This window comes from Rhinolophus sinicus, chromosome 7, assembly GCF_057876585.1.
Source record: "Rhinolophus sinicus isolate RSI-liver-muscle chromosome 7, RSI-T2T, whole genome shotgun sequence".
Lineage (NCBI taxonomy): Eukaryota > Metazoa > Chordata > Mammalia > Chiroptera > Rhinolophidae > Rhinolophus > Rhinolophus sinicus.
Window position 1 is genome coordinate 31,557,609 of NC_142507.1, and position 17,755 is coordinate 31,575,363.

At 38.4% G+C, this 17,755-nt stretch overlaps 1 protein-coding gene across 15 annotated transcripts in view; it reads right to left on the reverse strand.

Annotated features, from left to right (window-relative positions):
- Positions 1-17,755, reverse strand: part of CARMIL1 (capping protein regulator and myosin 1 linker 1) — a 352,154-nt gene that overhangs the window by 73,252 nt on the left and 261,147 nt on the right. For all 15 annotated transcript variants that reach the window (XR_016021728.1, XM_088799443.1, XM_074319291.2 and 12 more), the window contains 4 exons: positions 13,102-13,170; positions 10,360-10,453; positions 5,371-5,469; positions 357-485 (listed from right to left, as the gene is read on the reverse strand). Coding sequence is in view for 14 of the 15 variants with exons in the window: in XM_088799443.1 (XP_088655569.1) it covers positions 357-485; positions 5,371-5,469; positions 10,360-10,453; positions 13,102-13,170 (391 nt within the window). In the remaining variant the exon portion in view is untranslated. The remainder of the gene's footprint in view (positions 1-356; positions 486-5,370; positions 5,470-10,359; positions 10,454-13,101; positions 13,171-17,755) is intronic.

Sequence of the window (17,755 nt, forward strand, 5' to 3'; positions counted from 1 at the left end):
TCAATCTTAGTTGCAGGGGGCGCTGCCCACCATCCCTTGCGGGAGTCGAGGAATCGAACTGGCCACCTTGTGGTTGAGAGGAATCGAACCGGCAGCCTTCGGAGTTAGGGGCATGGAGTTCTAACCGCCTGAGCCACCAGGCGGGCCCTATTCTACATTTTGATTATTGGTAACTAGCATAACTAGCATAGATACAGAAAGGAGGCAGATTAATTCAGTTCACTTTGCCACCTTTTAGTAACCTTGGAATTGAGTAGAAAGGTAAAGAAAGTTGGAACTAGTTTCTAAAATTGAATTAAACAAAAAAACCCCTTTTTATTGCATAAGACACTCATGTAGCCTGAAGTGAAACTTACCGTTTTAGAGTTCTTAGCATCACGCATGAGCCTTTCTGCTGATTTTAAATCTTCCTGGACAGCATCTACCCCACAGTTTCGCAAAGAGTTGAGATGATCTTGTACTTTCACACATATTCTGTCAATCATCTGCTCCATACCATGAAAATGAGAGCAAGCATCCCGGTGAGCACAGCCAATATTCAGATAGAAGGAAACACAAAACGAATAAGGACGAAAACTTCTAATTAGAATCTTTGAGAAGGCAGTTTATAGCCCATTATTAATTTATCTATTCATATAAGAAATATTTTGCAAGGTTAACTCCAGAAAAACATTGAAGAGATTTCGGTCCCCTTTTCTGCTTTAGGAAATGCATCATGTAGAACAAAAGAGAATACTTCTTGATGATTCAGAATCTCATAGCTACTCAGTGTGACATTTTGCTAGATAGTAACTTTCCTTCATTAATTTTTATTGAGTGCCCTCTAAATATCAGACAAAGTAGAGTGCTGGGCACTGAGGAAACAGAGAAGTAAAATGTGCCATTCTGAGGCTGCTGATATGACTACAAAATGATGCCCTCAGCCAATTGGTCTCAGTATCTTGGAAATCAAAACATCCCTGGAAATTGATATTTTTAAAATTATATAGGTAGTTTCTATATAAATTAAAAGTCATCAAAAAAGCAAGTTAAGGTTTATTATATTAACATAGGTAATAATAAAGCTAATAACATCTAGTTTCTATTCCATTAAGGTCCCTTTTCCAGGTTAATTACATGTGAATCATTTTAAGTTCTTCCATGGATTTAAACATTAAACCCAAAGGGAAATGGTAGATCACTATTGTAGACAAAAAATAGTATAATGGGTAAGATTATGCTTTTATATTTGTATTCACAGAGAGAAGCATGAAGAAAGCTAGGAAGTTTGAAGAAAAAGGTAACCACAGTTTTAAAAGTTTCTCCAATACTTTGATCAGAGCTGCAAGTTGTTTATTTCATGTTCTTAAAAAATTATCTGTTCTCCAGAGACCTTACATATCAAGAGGCCCATCCCACCTGATCACTTATTTGCAGAGGTGACAATCTAGCAATATTCTTTTTTATTTAAATTTACACTTCTCTATTTGTCTTGAGTTATTTGATAGAACAACTCTAGGAAGCCAGAGTCAGCCCTCCTCCCTCTATAAATTCCACAATAATAGAAACTTTACCACATTGCTCAGAAGAGTTGAGGTCTGCCTACAGAGCCCATGTCTGCTTCCTGCAGTATCATCATCTCTCTTGTCTTTATGAAATCAGGTTCATAACACCTACCCCATCTTCTTCTAGTGAGTTATGAAGACAATCCAGTAAAATAAAATGACTCAAAAGCACCTATTCTCTGATAAAGGGTCAGTAATGCTAACTAACATTCATAAATATTAAGAACAGTTCCTATCAACATAAAATGTATTGAGGTTACATAATTGAATTATGTGGAGCTCCTCATGGGAAAGAGAGAATAGCGTTCTCATACCATAAGAATAAGCCTTCTCATACCATACTCTCCCTCTGATTAAAATCTAAGCTTACTGGCAGGAATCATCTCTTATCTTTCTGCATTTATACAAAGCCCTGCAGAGAACTAACTATATGTTTTTAAAAATCTTAATTGATATAAATTCTAACTTGTCTAACTATTGTTATGATCTGTTCTTTCTGAAGCAAAAATGGTCATCAATAATTCATAGCTTACCAAGAATGAATACTTAATTTCAAAAAAAAATTAACCACATACTAGAAAAGAAACTGATATGCGTATGAGGACACAAAAGACTAATTTGAGAGGCACGTGGATGTAGCACTATAAGTTATCATCTTAAATAATGAGAGACTGAGGAGACCCCTGAAATATGTGCCATTACACGTACACCAAGCAGAGGGTTTAAACAAACTCAACAAAATGATCTTTAAGTGAAACTTTTAAAAATCAAACCCAAATGAAACATAAAAATTTAACTCTTCAAGTAAGACATAATACAGCACAAATCTCAAAGATTCTTTTCAACATGTACTTGCTAAGGATTAGCACAGCCCAAGAGATCACAATCAGATACTTTACAACTAAAGAGCTCAAGGCTCAGAAAAGTTAAACTACTGAAGAATGATTACATACAGTGTTTCCCCGAAAATAAGACCTAGCCGGACAATCAGCTCAAATGCGTCCTTTGGAGCAAAAATTAATACAAGATCTGGTCTTATTTTACTATAATATAAGACTGCGTCTTATATAATATAATATAATATAATATAATATAATATAATATAATATAATATAATATAATATAATATAATATAATATAATATAATATAATAATGTAAGGTATAATATAATATTGGGTATAATATAATATAACATAATATAATACTGGGTCTTATATTAATTTTTGCTCCAAAATACGCATTACAGCTGATTGTCTGGCTAGGTCTTATTTTCAGGGAAACAGGGTAGAGGGCAAATCAAAATTTTCTGAAAAAAAGGAAATCGAGGACTTTGGATGTTAGTCAATAATTCAAGCCTCTAAGGTACCCAAATGTGAAAAATAAGGGAACTGTAATCTAAAAGACTGTCATCTTTTTGGTTATCCCATCAAAAGACCTCAGGGTGGATGACTGCACTCCGCTCTTTGGTTTAACCTCCCTACTTCGTCCTAATCCGTTGGTGTCCCATTTTTCTAAAGCAGCCCAGAAAAGTTGTTGACTGCCATAGTTTGAGAAGCTTACTTCCCTCTAAGGAAATGTACTCTGTCATTCCTCGTCTTCTTTATTTTGAGTCCTAATCTGTCTTCTCATATCCTTCCTACAGGTCCATGTCTTCCCCTTGAAAAGTCCCTGAACAATCACTAGCTCTCGTCCATGTGTCAGTCTTACACAGATTAGAAAACAGCTATCTTTTCTTCCCTAATCGTCTTTTCTTTAAGCTTAGCATTACCAGTTCCTTTTACCATTCCTGTGACACAGTTCTGTGGTCCCTGCACCTTCCCTAACCCCAGATCACTTCTCCTCTGAATTCTCTCTTCCATCTAGACCCTCATCAAAATATGCCTCCCTCAATAAAACAGATTGTAACGTAGGAAGCGCGAACTGGTATGTGGAACAGGGCTATCACATTTCTTATTGTAGAAAGTACACCTCCATTAATGTGGTACAAGTCAAATTAGTTTCTTTGGCAATTAAATCACACCCCAACTCATATTACACTTGCTAATGACTACTTAGGTTTTTGCAAATATACTGGGCTGTAGAACCCAAGAGCACAACTTAGAATTACTAGCAATAACTGCAGTTTTTTTTGTTGCTCTCAACTTGTTATAATGATTTTCAGTTCCAGCAAGTAACTCATGGAAAAATTTATCTTTCTCCATGTCTATTCCTTTATTAAATAAAGAAAAATATACTGAACATCTAGCATTGAATGAGATGCAGTCCTGAATAAGGCATAGCCCTTGCCACCAAGCAACTTAAAAACCTAGAAAAGAAATATTCAATTAATAGTAACATGAGATTTAAAGTACTATATGAGGTATGATAAAAAAAACTATGGTGAATATTTAAATTAAAAACAATTATTACAGTAAAAGACACATTGCCATTAATTCCCCTCAATATACTCCCCCTCGCTTCGAACACACTTATCCCATTGTTCTTGCCACTTTCTGAAGCAGTTCTGGAAGTCCTCTTTCGTGAGTATCTTTCGTTGCGGTGTCATGGCTGCCTTGATGTCCTGAATCATTTTGACTTTGGCGAAGAGCCGGAAGTCGCCAAGGTGCCAGATCCAATGAAAAAGGTGGATGAGGACATATCGTGCTTTTATTTGACAGAAATTACTGTATACCAGAGCAATGTGTGACACAGCATCTTTCTGTTATGATCACAAAATATGGTGAATGATGCTGCCAAGTGCCATCCAACAGAAAGGCAGGTATTTTCAATATGGGAAGTGGTGCATCGAAACTTAGTAACAGTGTGTGACAAGTTTCAGCTTGTTCGGTGCAGTCAGTAGAGTGTAAGCTAGGACTGAGAGAAGGCGTGTCTGAAAGTGTGCTGTAAATCATCCTCTATCATGACAACACTCCGTGTCACACATTGCTTCTGGTATACATCAATTTCTGTCAAATAAAAACATTACGGTGTGCCCTCATCCACCTTATTCACTGGATCTGCCACCATGCAACTTCTCGCTCTTCCCCAAAGTCAAAATGATTCAGGACATGGAGGCAGGCACAACAGCTCAACTAAAGACACTCATGAAAGAGGACTTCCAGAACTGCTTCAGTAAGTGGCATGAATGATGGGATAAGTGTGTTTGAAGTGAGTGAGGGGGATTAATGGCAATATGTCTTTTACTGTAATAAATTTTTAAAAATTTAAACATTCACTGTGTTGTTTAATTACACCTCGCATGCTATGAGTTTTCCTCAAATACCTTATGATCCATGGGTTTGGTTGATTTTTTTGGAGGAAAACATTCCACACTTTTAAAATTTTTATAATTCTCTTTTCCTATCTAAAGCTGAGTAGACAGAAGAGGAGCACTTCAGTTTCTCTTCAGCACTTAAGTTTTAATTAATATTCAACAAATTATTCATTATTCAGGAGAGTCTAGGAATTGTTTCCTACTCATAGAAAAGCAAGGGAGTAGAGTGAAAGGAACAGAATGTCTCCAAGGTAGCAAGTGGATTATCCTCCAATTTTATCATCTGCAATCATGGGTTTTCCATGTTTGTATGCAAATCTGAAACACACCTTAGTGTCAATATGAAAAGGTGCAAAATCATCAACAATTAAAAGTGCATTTTAGCATTAAAATTAGCCTACATTTTTTTCCCTCTACATCGTCCTCCAAACTCTATTTACATTTGTTGTCATTTTCAGAAACCAGTTCTTATTGTTCCAATGAGAATGATTCAAATATTAGAAGTCCTTTGGGCTTTGCTGTTAAAAGGGTGAGTAGAGAGTGTGTGGAAGAACAGCCTGGCACCCTCTTACCTGCTGCGTGGTGCTGGTGACGATGCCTTGCTGGAGGCGGTAGGCCTGCTCTTGAAGGTACTTTCTAGTCTCATGATTCCGGAGCAGATAGTTTTCTATCTGGAAATTAAGTAAATGTCTCTCTCAAGAATACATTTTGACTGAGCAGAGAATAAAGTTATAAGTGAAACAGCCAGTTGCTGAACTTAAAATCAACACACTAATTCACACATCCTGCCAGTACCTTGACCCCACAAAACATATGAGACAAGAAAACTGGCTATCACTGTGAGGCATTATTGGTGATTTTAGTTAGAAAATTAACTTGCAGGTAACTACAGTAATTTTTATGTGACTCTGTAATTGACAAAGATAAGCAAGTGTTTAACTGCCTGTAAGCTTAAAGATGCCACTTACTGTGTTTCCCCGAAAATAAGACCTAACCAAAAAATAAGCCCTAGCATGATTTTTTCAGGATGACATCCCCTAAACATAAGCTCTAATGCGTCTTTTGAAGCAAAACTTAATATAAGACCCAGTCTTATTTTTGGGGAAACATGGTAGTGACTTTTCATCACTCTCCTGCACACAATCTCAATTCTTTCTCTCGTGTAAAATTTTAACCACTGAACAGTTCAGAAGTTAAATGAATATCCCCAAGGAGTATGGATGGTACTCTGTGAACCTCTTAGCAAGTGGTAGAGTCTACCAGCACTTAGAAAATTATTTAAGGGAAAAAAAGGAAACAATAGGTACAAAACTTGAAGAATATAGGCTGGTACAACTCAAAGACATATTAGTTTCATTAATCTACCAGGTTTTCATACTTTCTCGCAAACAGGGCTGACTTCAGCAAAATTACATGAAAAATGGATTTCTACAGAAAATGAGAAATCTTGAAGCTGACTGACAATGTATGTTTTTAAACAGAAAATCTCCTATGAAAAATGCAAATGTACAAATGATAACTAAGTTGAAATAAAGCATTTAAGAAGAACATGCAATGGATATACATTGAATAAAAATGTAGGGTTAACTATTAAGAATGATGGATTCCTAGGAAGATGTATTTTAAAGAATAATAAGATGGGTAATTGTGCCATCTATTTTTTTTCAGTTGTTGTTTTTGTTTGTTTTGAATAACACCACTTAACCATGTGGCTTTTAATTTGTCACTGTGGTTCCCTATGGTTAAGAACTTCTAATAATTGTGAAGCTCTCAGTGTTTATTACATTTTCATTTTCCTTATGCTAAAGTGACTATTATCTAATACCAATTAGGAACAATTAAAATACAGACTATAATTATCATCCCTGGAAACTATAAAGCAGAACAAAAATGTACCTTTCTATTAAACATAAATGAAGAAATTATAAAAATGAAAATACCCCTGAAATGAAACATGGTTAAAGTGACACATTAGTTTTCTCTTGCTGCTACCCAAGAAGTCATCTCATTCCAAGGTGACATTACTATCAATGTAAACTGTTTTTGCTAAAAAGATTCTTGCCTGAAATGTGACAGGAACAGACTACCACCAGCCTTGGTGCTTCTTTTTTATGTTCTTTTACACTTGGCCTCGGGAGCACTGGCTGTGGGCCAGTTCTGGGAGGAGACTATTTACTCAGGAGGTTCAGTTCATGCACAGATGGTGCCCAAGGCCAGCCCACACATTTCTGGACCTTACCCAAGTGCACCAACAGTGCTACATAGACCAAGCCTGAAGGGAATTTTTCAGAAAACAATATTCTAAGCTCATTTCTAAAAGCCAGAGTAAGGGGAAGAAAGAATAACAATGTTTGATTGTCTTTAGTATCAGTCAGTAACACATCACCACTGGAAGTATTTGCATCTTGCAAATACAGAGCAAACTTCCTTTCCATGAACTATTCCAGACCAAGGACAGAGACCCCACCTCCAGGGGCTAAGGACAGACAGCCTGATTCAGGTCAGATGGAAAGGAAGGGCCAAAGGAGTCATGATCTTGTTTGCAGGACCCTGGGCAACAGAGGGGGACAGTCTAGAGCCAATTAGACATCTCCAGTCCCACCACTGAAAACAGCAACAGCACAAGAGGCAAAAATTCCCTGCATTTCAATAAAGGAAACTTGTGTTTAAAAATAATCTTATAAGATTGAGTATAGAATCACAATATTGTTCTTTAGTAGAGTAAAATTAGAGCCATATTTCTTCTAGAGGGTAGAGTTCTGTTAAAATGAAGACTTGAATATATAACAGCATAGTATCATGGGATAAAAAGCAATAAAGACGAGCTTTAAATCATTAATTTTTCATTAAAAAACCCACAAATTTTATAATTAACCTATTGGTTAATTAACCTATTAACCCCCATTTTATGGGTCTGTTTTTAGTTTCCTGACCTATAAAACATGTCTTGCTACAGCTGGATTAGTATCTACATTTGTAACTGTTTTCTATTCACTGTATTTATTCCTCTATCTTCTTTTTCTGATCTCTCTGGTTTTAACTAGTGTATATGATTGCACTTTTCTCTCCTTTCGTGACATATCAATTATACTTATTTTTAAGTTTTCTAGTGTTTACAATACACATTTATAAATAACCAAGCCCACCTTCAAATAACACTACACCATTTCACAAGTAGTGCAAGTCCCTTATAACAGAGTATTATCAATTTCTCCCTCCCATCCCTTGTAACACTGCTACCTTAGAAAGCCTTCATTTTTTTTACGTTTGAAGGAAAATTTCACTAGATACAGAATTCTAGGCTGCTGGGTTTTTCCTTTTAACTCTTTAAACATTTCACTCCACTCTCTTCTTGCTTGTATGATTTCTGACTAAAAGTCTGATGTAATTTTTGTCCATATTTCTCAATATGTGCAGTGCTTTTTCCTTCTGGCTGCTTTCAAGATTTTCTCTATTTTTGGTTTTCTGCAGTTTGAATATGACATGACCACAGGTAGATTGTTATCTGAGATTCCTGGATCTGTAGTTCAGTGTCTGTCATTAATTTTGGAAAATTCTAAGCCACTATTATATCAGATATTTCTTCTGTTCCTTTCTCTTTCTTTTCCTTATGGTACTCCCATTACATAGATGTCCAATCTTTTGTAATTGTCCCACAGTTCTGGGACATTCTCTTCTATTGTTCTTTTCCTGTTTTTTCTTTTCTCTTTGCATTTGGAAAGCTGTTACTGACGTATCTTCAATTCTGCAGTTCTTTCCTCAGCTGTGTCCCGTCTAATGATGAACTCAGAAATGTCAGACACCCAGCAAAAACTATGTTAAGTGTCTGCTAAACAGTTATTGTGTAGCTTGTTTTTCCTATTTATATAGATGAAGACACTAAAATATAGAAAAATTAAGTAACTTATTTAAGTTATAAAGCTGGGCTCAGTTTGATATAGTCAAATTTTCTGAATTTAAATCTTGGATGATTTATTTTGCTACATCTCAGCTTTCCCTCCTCCCCACTCCCAATCTTTTATTCAACTAATGTTTAAGGAGCATCCAAGCATACACACCAGGCACTATGCCAGCTAACAAGAATAAAAAATTTTGAAAAATACATAGGCTCTGCCTTTGAGGAGCTCACAGTCACTGGGGAAAAAAGATATGGAGGCAAGTAACTTAAAACAATGTCAGAAGGCCAGTGACAGAGAGAAGTACAGGTAATTCTGAGAAGACCACCTACCCATGGAAGGAAAGGGGCTCTGAGAAGTCTTCCTGGATGAGCTGACACTTGATTTCAATCTCACAGACATGCAGGGTAGTAGGGAAAGCATGAGTATCATCTAAATTAGAGCAGTGATTCTCAAACTTCATAACCAGGAGAGCTTGTGAAAACACAGATTGCTGAGTCCTATTACAGTTTCTAAGACCCAAGAATTTGTATTTCTATCAAGTTCCCAGAGGTTGAGCATAATAAAGAGTAACAGCTGGTAGAATATGAAACTAGAGGGGAACTGAAGGCAGATCCTGGGCAGAATTTCACACCATGTTAAAGAGACCGGGCTTCCTTCTAAAAACCACTAGGGAGGGATGGATTGAGGAGAGATGAATTGAAGACTTTAGTCTTCAAATTCACCATAAAATAAAATGGCAATTTTTGACTGCAACATGGGAAACAGACAAGAAGAAGCAAATGTGACAATAGTCCTGGTGAGAGTGCTGAGGTATGAATGAAGGCATCTTTGATAAGAATAGAGGGGAGGAGAGCTAATGCAGAGATTTATTCTCTCTGATCTGTAATTGTGGTGACTGATTGGCTAAGGAAGGCATGAGAAAGGAAAATCTAGTTTGGCAGATGAGATGGAGGGTGGCACTACCAAGGAGCGAGCACAAAGAAGAAGGAAAAATATCCACAAATAATAAATAGTCAACGTAGGGTAGGCTCCTACAGATGGGAAATATCTGAGCATATGTGAAAAGAAAGGTAACCATAACCATTCATAGAGAAGGATGAAGATATGGGAGAGCAAGGGAAAGATTCATGGGGCAAGCTTCTAGCACCGGGCAGAGATGGTGGGTTCAAGGTTAATGATGGCTGGACTCTGAAGCGGGATGCACCCTTCATCCTCTGGGGTTTGTCAGAAAGGACATGGGAATGGGTATGGATTTAGACACATCAACAGACAAAGATGGCGAAGGGAGATCACACTAATAACCTAAATTTCTTGATGAGGAAAGGCTCTGTCTATTGAGAATAAAGGAGATGGAGGTTGTGCAAGCTCACATTCAGCTCCACACATTCTCCAAAGGATAATAGGAAGTTATCTATGCTTAAGCTCTGGCATATGGATGTTATAAGGATGTTACTCTATTCCACTTAAATTTCATGGTAAGTTTCAGCCTTATTTTATTCCTCCCCCATTCATGTGTGATGCCAGTCATGATCCTAAGAATACAAGCAAATGTGAAAAAAGCTTTGTAAAACACATTGTACTATGCATATGTTCAGAATTACCACACATTTAATTCAATTCATACGTGAATTTATTATAATTCAGCTACTGATTCTTCCATACCTTCTGCAGAGCCTCTTCTGTTTTTTCAGGGTTTGTCTTGAGGGCTTGAGACGCATCATACATAGGAATTGGCATAAATCTCAGTGTGTAGTTCCTAGAAAAGGGAAGAAATAATGTGTTTACTTAAAAATATCCTATTACCTTAATTCATCAGTTTTTTAAAATCCCAAAAGATAGTTGCCAGAGTATCTTAGGAACTTCTGAATGACCAGCACAGCTTAGGCCCCCAGAATGCAGACCAGCTTTTGTGTCCATGTGGGGGACCTTGTCAACTCAGGCCATCTGACAAAACTGACACAACCTTTAAGAATGTGGTTTTGTTTTATTTTGTTTTCAGTTTTCAATTATATCAAAGATGAAATGTTCAAAATGGGATTGGAAAGATGGACTGAGAGAAAGCCTAGAGAAAAAGTCCAGCATCAACTTGCTGCTTGGGTTTTAGTCACCAGAAGATCTGAATGTTTCCTCATGCAAACTGTTAGAGGAAAAATTGAAAATCAAACAAAACATGTGCTCGCAAAGCAAGAACGTTAGCACCCACAAAAACAGTCTGTTCAGGCTCTGGGCTCCTTTAAATAAGCAAGTCCAAGACAAAGGATTGTCTTCAGAAATGTTGCTGGGAGCAGTTTCCTGCCTGGCTCGACACCCTGATCACTGCAGGTCTCTGCAGTTTGCAAACATGATCAGTCCGAGTCCACCAGGCTCTGGACACCAAATGAAGCCCCTGTGGAGTCCTGTGTCTCTCCACATGACCTCACCATGGCTGACCAGCTGATTAGACACAAAAGTGCAAGGCTGAGTGACATTGCATGAGGAAAACAGACTGCACATCTGCACACGGCTTTGATCCTGGTCCTGCTGCAAACAGCTACGTGCACAGATGAGCACAGGCACCTGCTTCCCTACAGCCAACACTAGCTCTGGACATGCCTTCTCTCCCACCCCAAAATGCATCTGTCCATTTGTACAACATGACACCAAGGGAGAATGGTTTTCTGGGCCATATGGTGGCAACTGGAGTGTTCTCCTAGCGCACTAGAATCACACAGTCAGCTCTCTTGTTTTCTGTGTCTAAACTATAGGCACTCACAGTGTGATTCTTACAAATATTTAGATGACTTCTATTGAAAGAGTTCGCTAACAACTAATTCCCAAAATAAGTAACTAACGATGAAGAAATAACAAAGAAGATAAAGAATCATCTTAATAATAACAGTAATCTGGATGGGTATTAACTAATGGAAAAAATGTTCTTCATCCAGTCCAATTTATAAGGTGGCTTAATGTAAAATAACCAGCAAAGAAAAGGCTTCTATTTCTGTAACTTCAATTTTTACCTTAGCTTTGTTTTAGTAAAATTGTTTTTGTTTGGTTTAAGAGGAGCCAGCCAACTAAAACTAAGAGACAACAAGTTTTTTTTGCAGCTTTGAGGATTTTCCTTTCTCTCGTCCAATTCTGATCATGCTACAGGTCAGCAGAGTTTATTGAAACCAAATGTGGTTTTGAACCACTGGCATGTTGGAGCACACAGTATGTAACAACCTGTGATCCAGGGAGTCCCACCATCAATCTGGAAATGGTGAGACTGGGTGTGCATGCTTGTGGACGCTCACAAAGACTCCTCTGGGCTGGCAGTCTACATCATCAGGGTGGCAACTGTGCTGTTAGCACCCAAATGCAGCTGTGGTTAAAAAAAAAAAAGCTTCCATTTGGAAGTTTTGTGGTGAATAGGAGTGATTACAGGTGGTCCTGCAGTCATAGAAGGCTCCAGGGAGGGGGGACATGGTGACTGGATGGTGCAAGCTGCCTCACCCATGTTTAGTGATAGCCTGTGGTGGCAGCAACTTGGACTTCCTGGCTAGAGTGGAACCACGGGATTTAGAATCAGAAGGGCACTTAGAGATAATTTACTCCAACTTTCTCCTGTTATAAAAGAATTAATCAGAGTGATGAAATGCTTTGCTCAGGATCATAGGCTTGCTGGGGATTGAATGGAGGCACTACACTGGGCAAGACAGCTGCAGTTAAGAGGCATCATGCATGGAGGGAAATCTGGGAAAACACAGAATAATGAGTAGTCCTTCTCCTTCCCCAGGGGACTGATGTCTATGCTACTGGCTCCTTATTTCCCAGCCACATTTTGTAAATTCTCATTTGTAATGCTATAAATCTGCTTTGATGGTTTCTATAGACTATAATATGAGGATTAAAAAGCTCAGAAAGAACCAGATTTCTAGCATTTTTTTCCAGGCATGTTTGCATTATGATTTCCTCATTTGGTTTAGTGGGAAAGTAAGTTTGACAATCAATTGCAGACTCTAGTTACCAAGGTCAAAAGAAAGCCTTTTACAGTAATGAGACAAGTTAGCCCTATGCTTGCCTTCCATCAACTTCATTTTTATTTTCTGGACCTCAACTTTCTTGTCACCACTGGATTCAAAGCTGTCATAATGGGCAAAAAAGCAAGATCTGTGGAAACAGACTGAAACCAAAGCAGGAGGAAGCGAGGCAACCATTGTGTGGCCTCTCCAGCAGAACATGCATCTGACCTCACTTTACAGATGCAGAAACTACATCAGAAGAAAGTCCACATCTTTCTGGGTCCCATGGCTGGTCAGCAGTAGACCAACTCTGTCCCTGATCATTTGATTCCCAGTCTAAAGCTACTTCTGTTATCCCACAGATCACAGACACCAACGGATCTTTGCATTTTTTCAGAAGGAAGTCCTAATGAAAACTTACTTTTCCATAGCAACAGCTATATCTTGAAAGCCTTGTGCAGTAATGTTGTTCTTGTCCCATATGACAGTCCTGTTTAAAAACCGAATCACATAAATGATCAGACCTTTAGGAATGGAAGAAATGAGCCTCCCACTAAAGATAAATCTCTTACAGGTAACAACATTATCTAGGTATTTTGGTACAATGGCATTATGTGAGCAAGGAATAATGTGCAACCTTGTTTCAAACAAAGCAAGAATGAGCATTTCCTCAACATTACATTCTTAACACATTTACTGCTCAAATAGTATGAAAAAAATCACACTTAAAAGGAACAGTGCACACATTAACTTACCGTTAATGTTTTACTAGCCAGAGAAGTCTAAAACCTCATTTCTCTGATATTTTCCCAATGGTAGTCGAATATTCGTGTCTGAGACTCAAACTACTTACAAAAGATGCGAAGCAGTCTTGTGCCCAACATGAAGAATTCCAAGTACTAAGACTTCTACATTCTAAACAACTTGTCTTATTTGTTTATGTTTTTTAAAAATTATTATTAGTTTCAGGTATACAAAGCAATGTAAACAATGTAATAGTTGGACATTTACACCCCTCACAAAGTGACAACCCTCTTCCCCCATTCTACCACCCCTCCAACATTGCACATAGCCGCCATAGTTCCACTGAATCCATTCCCTGTGCTACACTCTACATGCCGTGACTATCTCTATCTATCTATCTATCTATCTATCTACACACACACACACACACACACACACACACACACACGAAACCACGGTCAACATCCATCGCTATTCAGCTTCAGATGCACACTGCAGCAGTCAGGCACCTACACCGTCCATGAAATGGTCTCCCCAGTAAGACAAGTGTCCATCAGATCCCCTTCAAAATCTACATTACTGATTATACTCCCCAAACTGTCCTTCGTATCCCTGTGGCAATCTTGTGGTTACCAATTGTGCCTTCTAATCCTCTCACCTTCTCCCTCATCTCCACCCCCTCCCATCTAGCATCCCTCAGTTTTTTCTCTATATCTCTGAGACTGTTTTTGATTACTCTGTTCATTTATTCTATTCTTTAGATTCTATATATGAGTGAGATCATATGGTATTTGTCTTACTCCTTCTGACTTATTTCACTTAGCATAATGTTCTCTATGTCCATCCATATCGCTGCAAATGGTAAGATTTTGTTCTTCTTTATGGCCCAGTAATACTCCATTATATAAATGTACCATTGTTTCTTAATCCAGTCATCTACCGATGGGCATTTCGGTTGTTTCCATGTCTTGGCTATTGTAAAGAGCACTGCATAAATTTTTTTGAATTAGTGTTTTGGGGTACATGAATTTTTTCAAATTAGTGTTTTGGATTTCTCTGGATAGATACTAAGAGTGGAATTGCTGGGTCATAAGGTAGTTCCTAAACCTATTGGACTTATGTCCATTTAGATAAATAAATGTCTCTTCATGTCCATTTTTTTAATGGGGTTGTTTTGCATCTATGTTCATTAAGGATATCGGCCTGTAGTTTTCTTTTTTTGTAATGTATTGGTCTGATTTTGGGATCAGGGTGATAGTGGCCTCAAAAAAAGAGTTTGGAAGCCTTCCCTCCTTCTGGATTTTTTGGAATAGATTGAGAAGAATAGGTGATAATTATTTTCTGAATGTTTTCTAAAAATCACCTGTATAGCCATCTTGTCCAGGGCTTTTGTTTGTTGGGAGCCTGTTGATTACTGATTCAATTTCACTGGTAGTAATCAGTCTATTCAGATTTTCTGTTTCTACTTGAGTTAGCCTTGGAAGGTTGTATGATTCAGGACACTTATCCATTTCTTCCAGATTGGCTAATTTGTTGTTGTATTGCTGCTCATAGTATATTTTTAAATTTCTTTTGCATTTCTGTGGTGTCTGTTGTTACTACTCCTCTTTCACTTCTATTTTTATTAATTTGGGTCCTCTCTCAGAACTGCAATCTTGAATTCTCTGTCATTTAAGTCACATATTTCCATATCTTTAAGTTCCTTTTCTGGAACTTTTTCACTTTCTTTCTGAGCTGTTTTGTTGCTTTGGTTATTCATGGCAATTAATGATTTATTATTTCTCTTCCTAGACATCTACAGGAGTTGCTTCTGCTACCGGTTGATAGGAAGAGGACTTTCTTTTGTTTTCCAGTACTTGGTAGAATGTTTTATTTTCTCTCTGACTTTTTTCTCTCTCTCACACGGGTAGTGCTATGCTTTCTCTGCACTATTCCAGCTTCTCACACAATGGGGGGGATTCCCTGTGAGACGGGCTTCTCCTCTGTTAATAGTTCGTCTAGGTCACAGGGCACAGTGTCCCGGTGGGTATGCGGAGAGCTTTTGAAGTTCCAAAGCTCTTCCTGCACCAGATTCAGAGCCCGTATGTTTCAGCAGTTCTGTTTACTCCTGCAGGGATCCGCCCAGATAGGTGGGGCCAGGGGCAGGGTGAGTTGTGAGAGGTGGCCCAGAGCAATGGCGGCAACCACCACCACAGCTGGTCCTGCTTCCACAGCTCCCTTCCCTTTGCTGGAACTAGTTGGGCTGCGAATCTGTGTCTGCGGTCCACAGTTCTCAGAACAGCAAATATTCTGTTCTTTTGATCTGACACTGCTACTGTTCTGCTTGTAGCAATGGGCAGGTTGGGGAGGGGCGAGCTCTGGGAGGGTAGGGAGGGGGCGGCTAGTCTCAGTGCCTAAGACTTCCGTTCTCTGCTCGGCAGTGAGGGCTTAAAGCACCGTTTTCAGCCTTCTTCCCTCAGTCTTTTCTCCAAGGTCTCTGCCGTGAGCATTGGGTTCAGCCTTGTTATATGCTGCTGCCTCAGCCCTGTGGGCCATAAGCGGAGCCCTTGCAGTCCGAGTTCTTCCCTCTCCCGCAGCTGCGGTAGTTCTGGGATGCAGCGAGCTCAGAGCACTGAGCTAGGTCTGCGTCCTGCGCCCGTGCGTCTCCATCTCCGCACTTCTCCTTTCCCTCCTCCCCCATTCGCGCTATTTGCCCACCTTTAGGTGAATTCAGTAGTGGGCCTCTTCGTCTTGCCTGTCTGCTGTGCAGGGAGTCCTTTGTGGAGTATTGTTGTTCGATTAGTTGTAAATTCCAGGGGAGCTTTACAGAGGCTCACCTCACGCCACCATTTTGATCTGTCAATTTGGGTCCTCTTTCTCTTTTTTTTTTTTTTAAATGAGTCTGGCTAAAGATTTGTCGGTTTTGTTTATCTTCTCAAAAAGCCAGCTCTTGGTTTCATTGATCATTTGTATTGTTTTTTGGTCTCTATGTTGCTTTTTCCACTCTGATCTTTATTATCTCCTTCCTTGTACTCCCTTTTGTTGTTCTTTTTCCAGTTCCCTTAAGTGTAAGAATAAACTGTTGATTTGAGATTTTTCCTGTTTCTTTACAGGCCTGCATTGCTATGAATTTCCCTCTTAGGACTACTTTCCCTATTAGGACTGCTGCATCTCATAGATTTTGGGTTGTTGTGTTCTCATTTTCATTTGTCTCAAGGTCCCTTTTGATTCCTTCCTTGATCTCATTGTTGACCCATTCATTATTTAGTAACATGTTATTCAGACTCCATGTATTTGTGTGTCTTCCAGGCACTGTGGTCAGAGAAAACACTTGATATGATTTCAATTTTCTTAAATTTATTGAGACGTGTTTTGTGGCCTAACATGTGGTCTATCTTGGAAAACGTTCCATGTGTGCTCGAGAAGAATGTATATTCTGCAGTTTTGGAGTGAAATGCTCTAAAAATATGGATTAAATCCAACTGGTCCAATGTGTCATTTAAGGCCACTGTTTCCATATTGATTTTCTGTCTGAAGGATCTATCCCTTGTTGTCAGAGGTGTGTTGAAGTCCCCTACTATGATAGTGTTACTGTTGATCCTGTCTTTATGTCAGTTAATATCTGTTTTATATATTTAGGAGTTCCTATGCTGGGTGCATAGATTTTTACTAGGGTTATGTCCTCTTGTTTGATCGATCCCTTTATTATTATGTATTGCCCTTGTCTTTTAATATATTCATTTCAAAGTCTATTATGTCAGATATAAGTACTGCTACTCCAGTTTTTTTTCTCATTTCCATTTGCATGAAATATCTTACTCCAACACTCCACTTTCAGCCTGTGTGTGTCTTTTGATCTGAGGTGAGTCTCTTGTATACAGCATATACAAGGGTCTTGCTTTCTTATCCACTCAGCCACCCTATGTCTTTTGATTGGAGCATTTAATCCACATACATTTAAAGTGATTATTGATAGATACATAGTTATTGCCATTTTATTATTTGTATTTCTTGTCTTTATTAGATTGTTTTCATCTTTCTTCTGCTTAAAAAAGCCCTTTTAACATTTCCTGCAATGCTGGCTTGGTCATAATGAATTCCTTTAGCTTATTATTTTCTGGGAAGCTCTTTATCTCTCCTTCAATTTTAAATGATAGCCTTGCTGGACAAAGCAATCTAGTTTGTAGACCTTTATTTTTCATCATTTTGAATACCTTCTGCCACTCCCTTCTGGTCTGCAAAGTTTCTGTAGAAAAGTCAGCAGATAGTCTTATGGGAGCACCCTTGTAAGTAACTCACTGTCTGTCTCTTGCTGCTTTTAGGATTCTCTGCCTGCCTTTAACCTTTGCCAT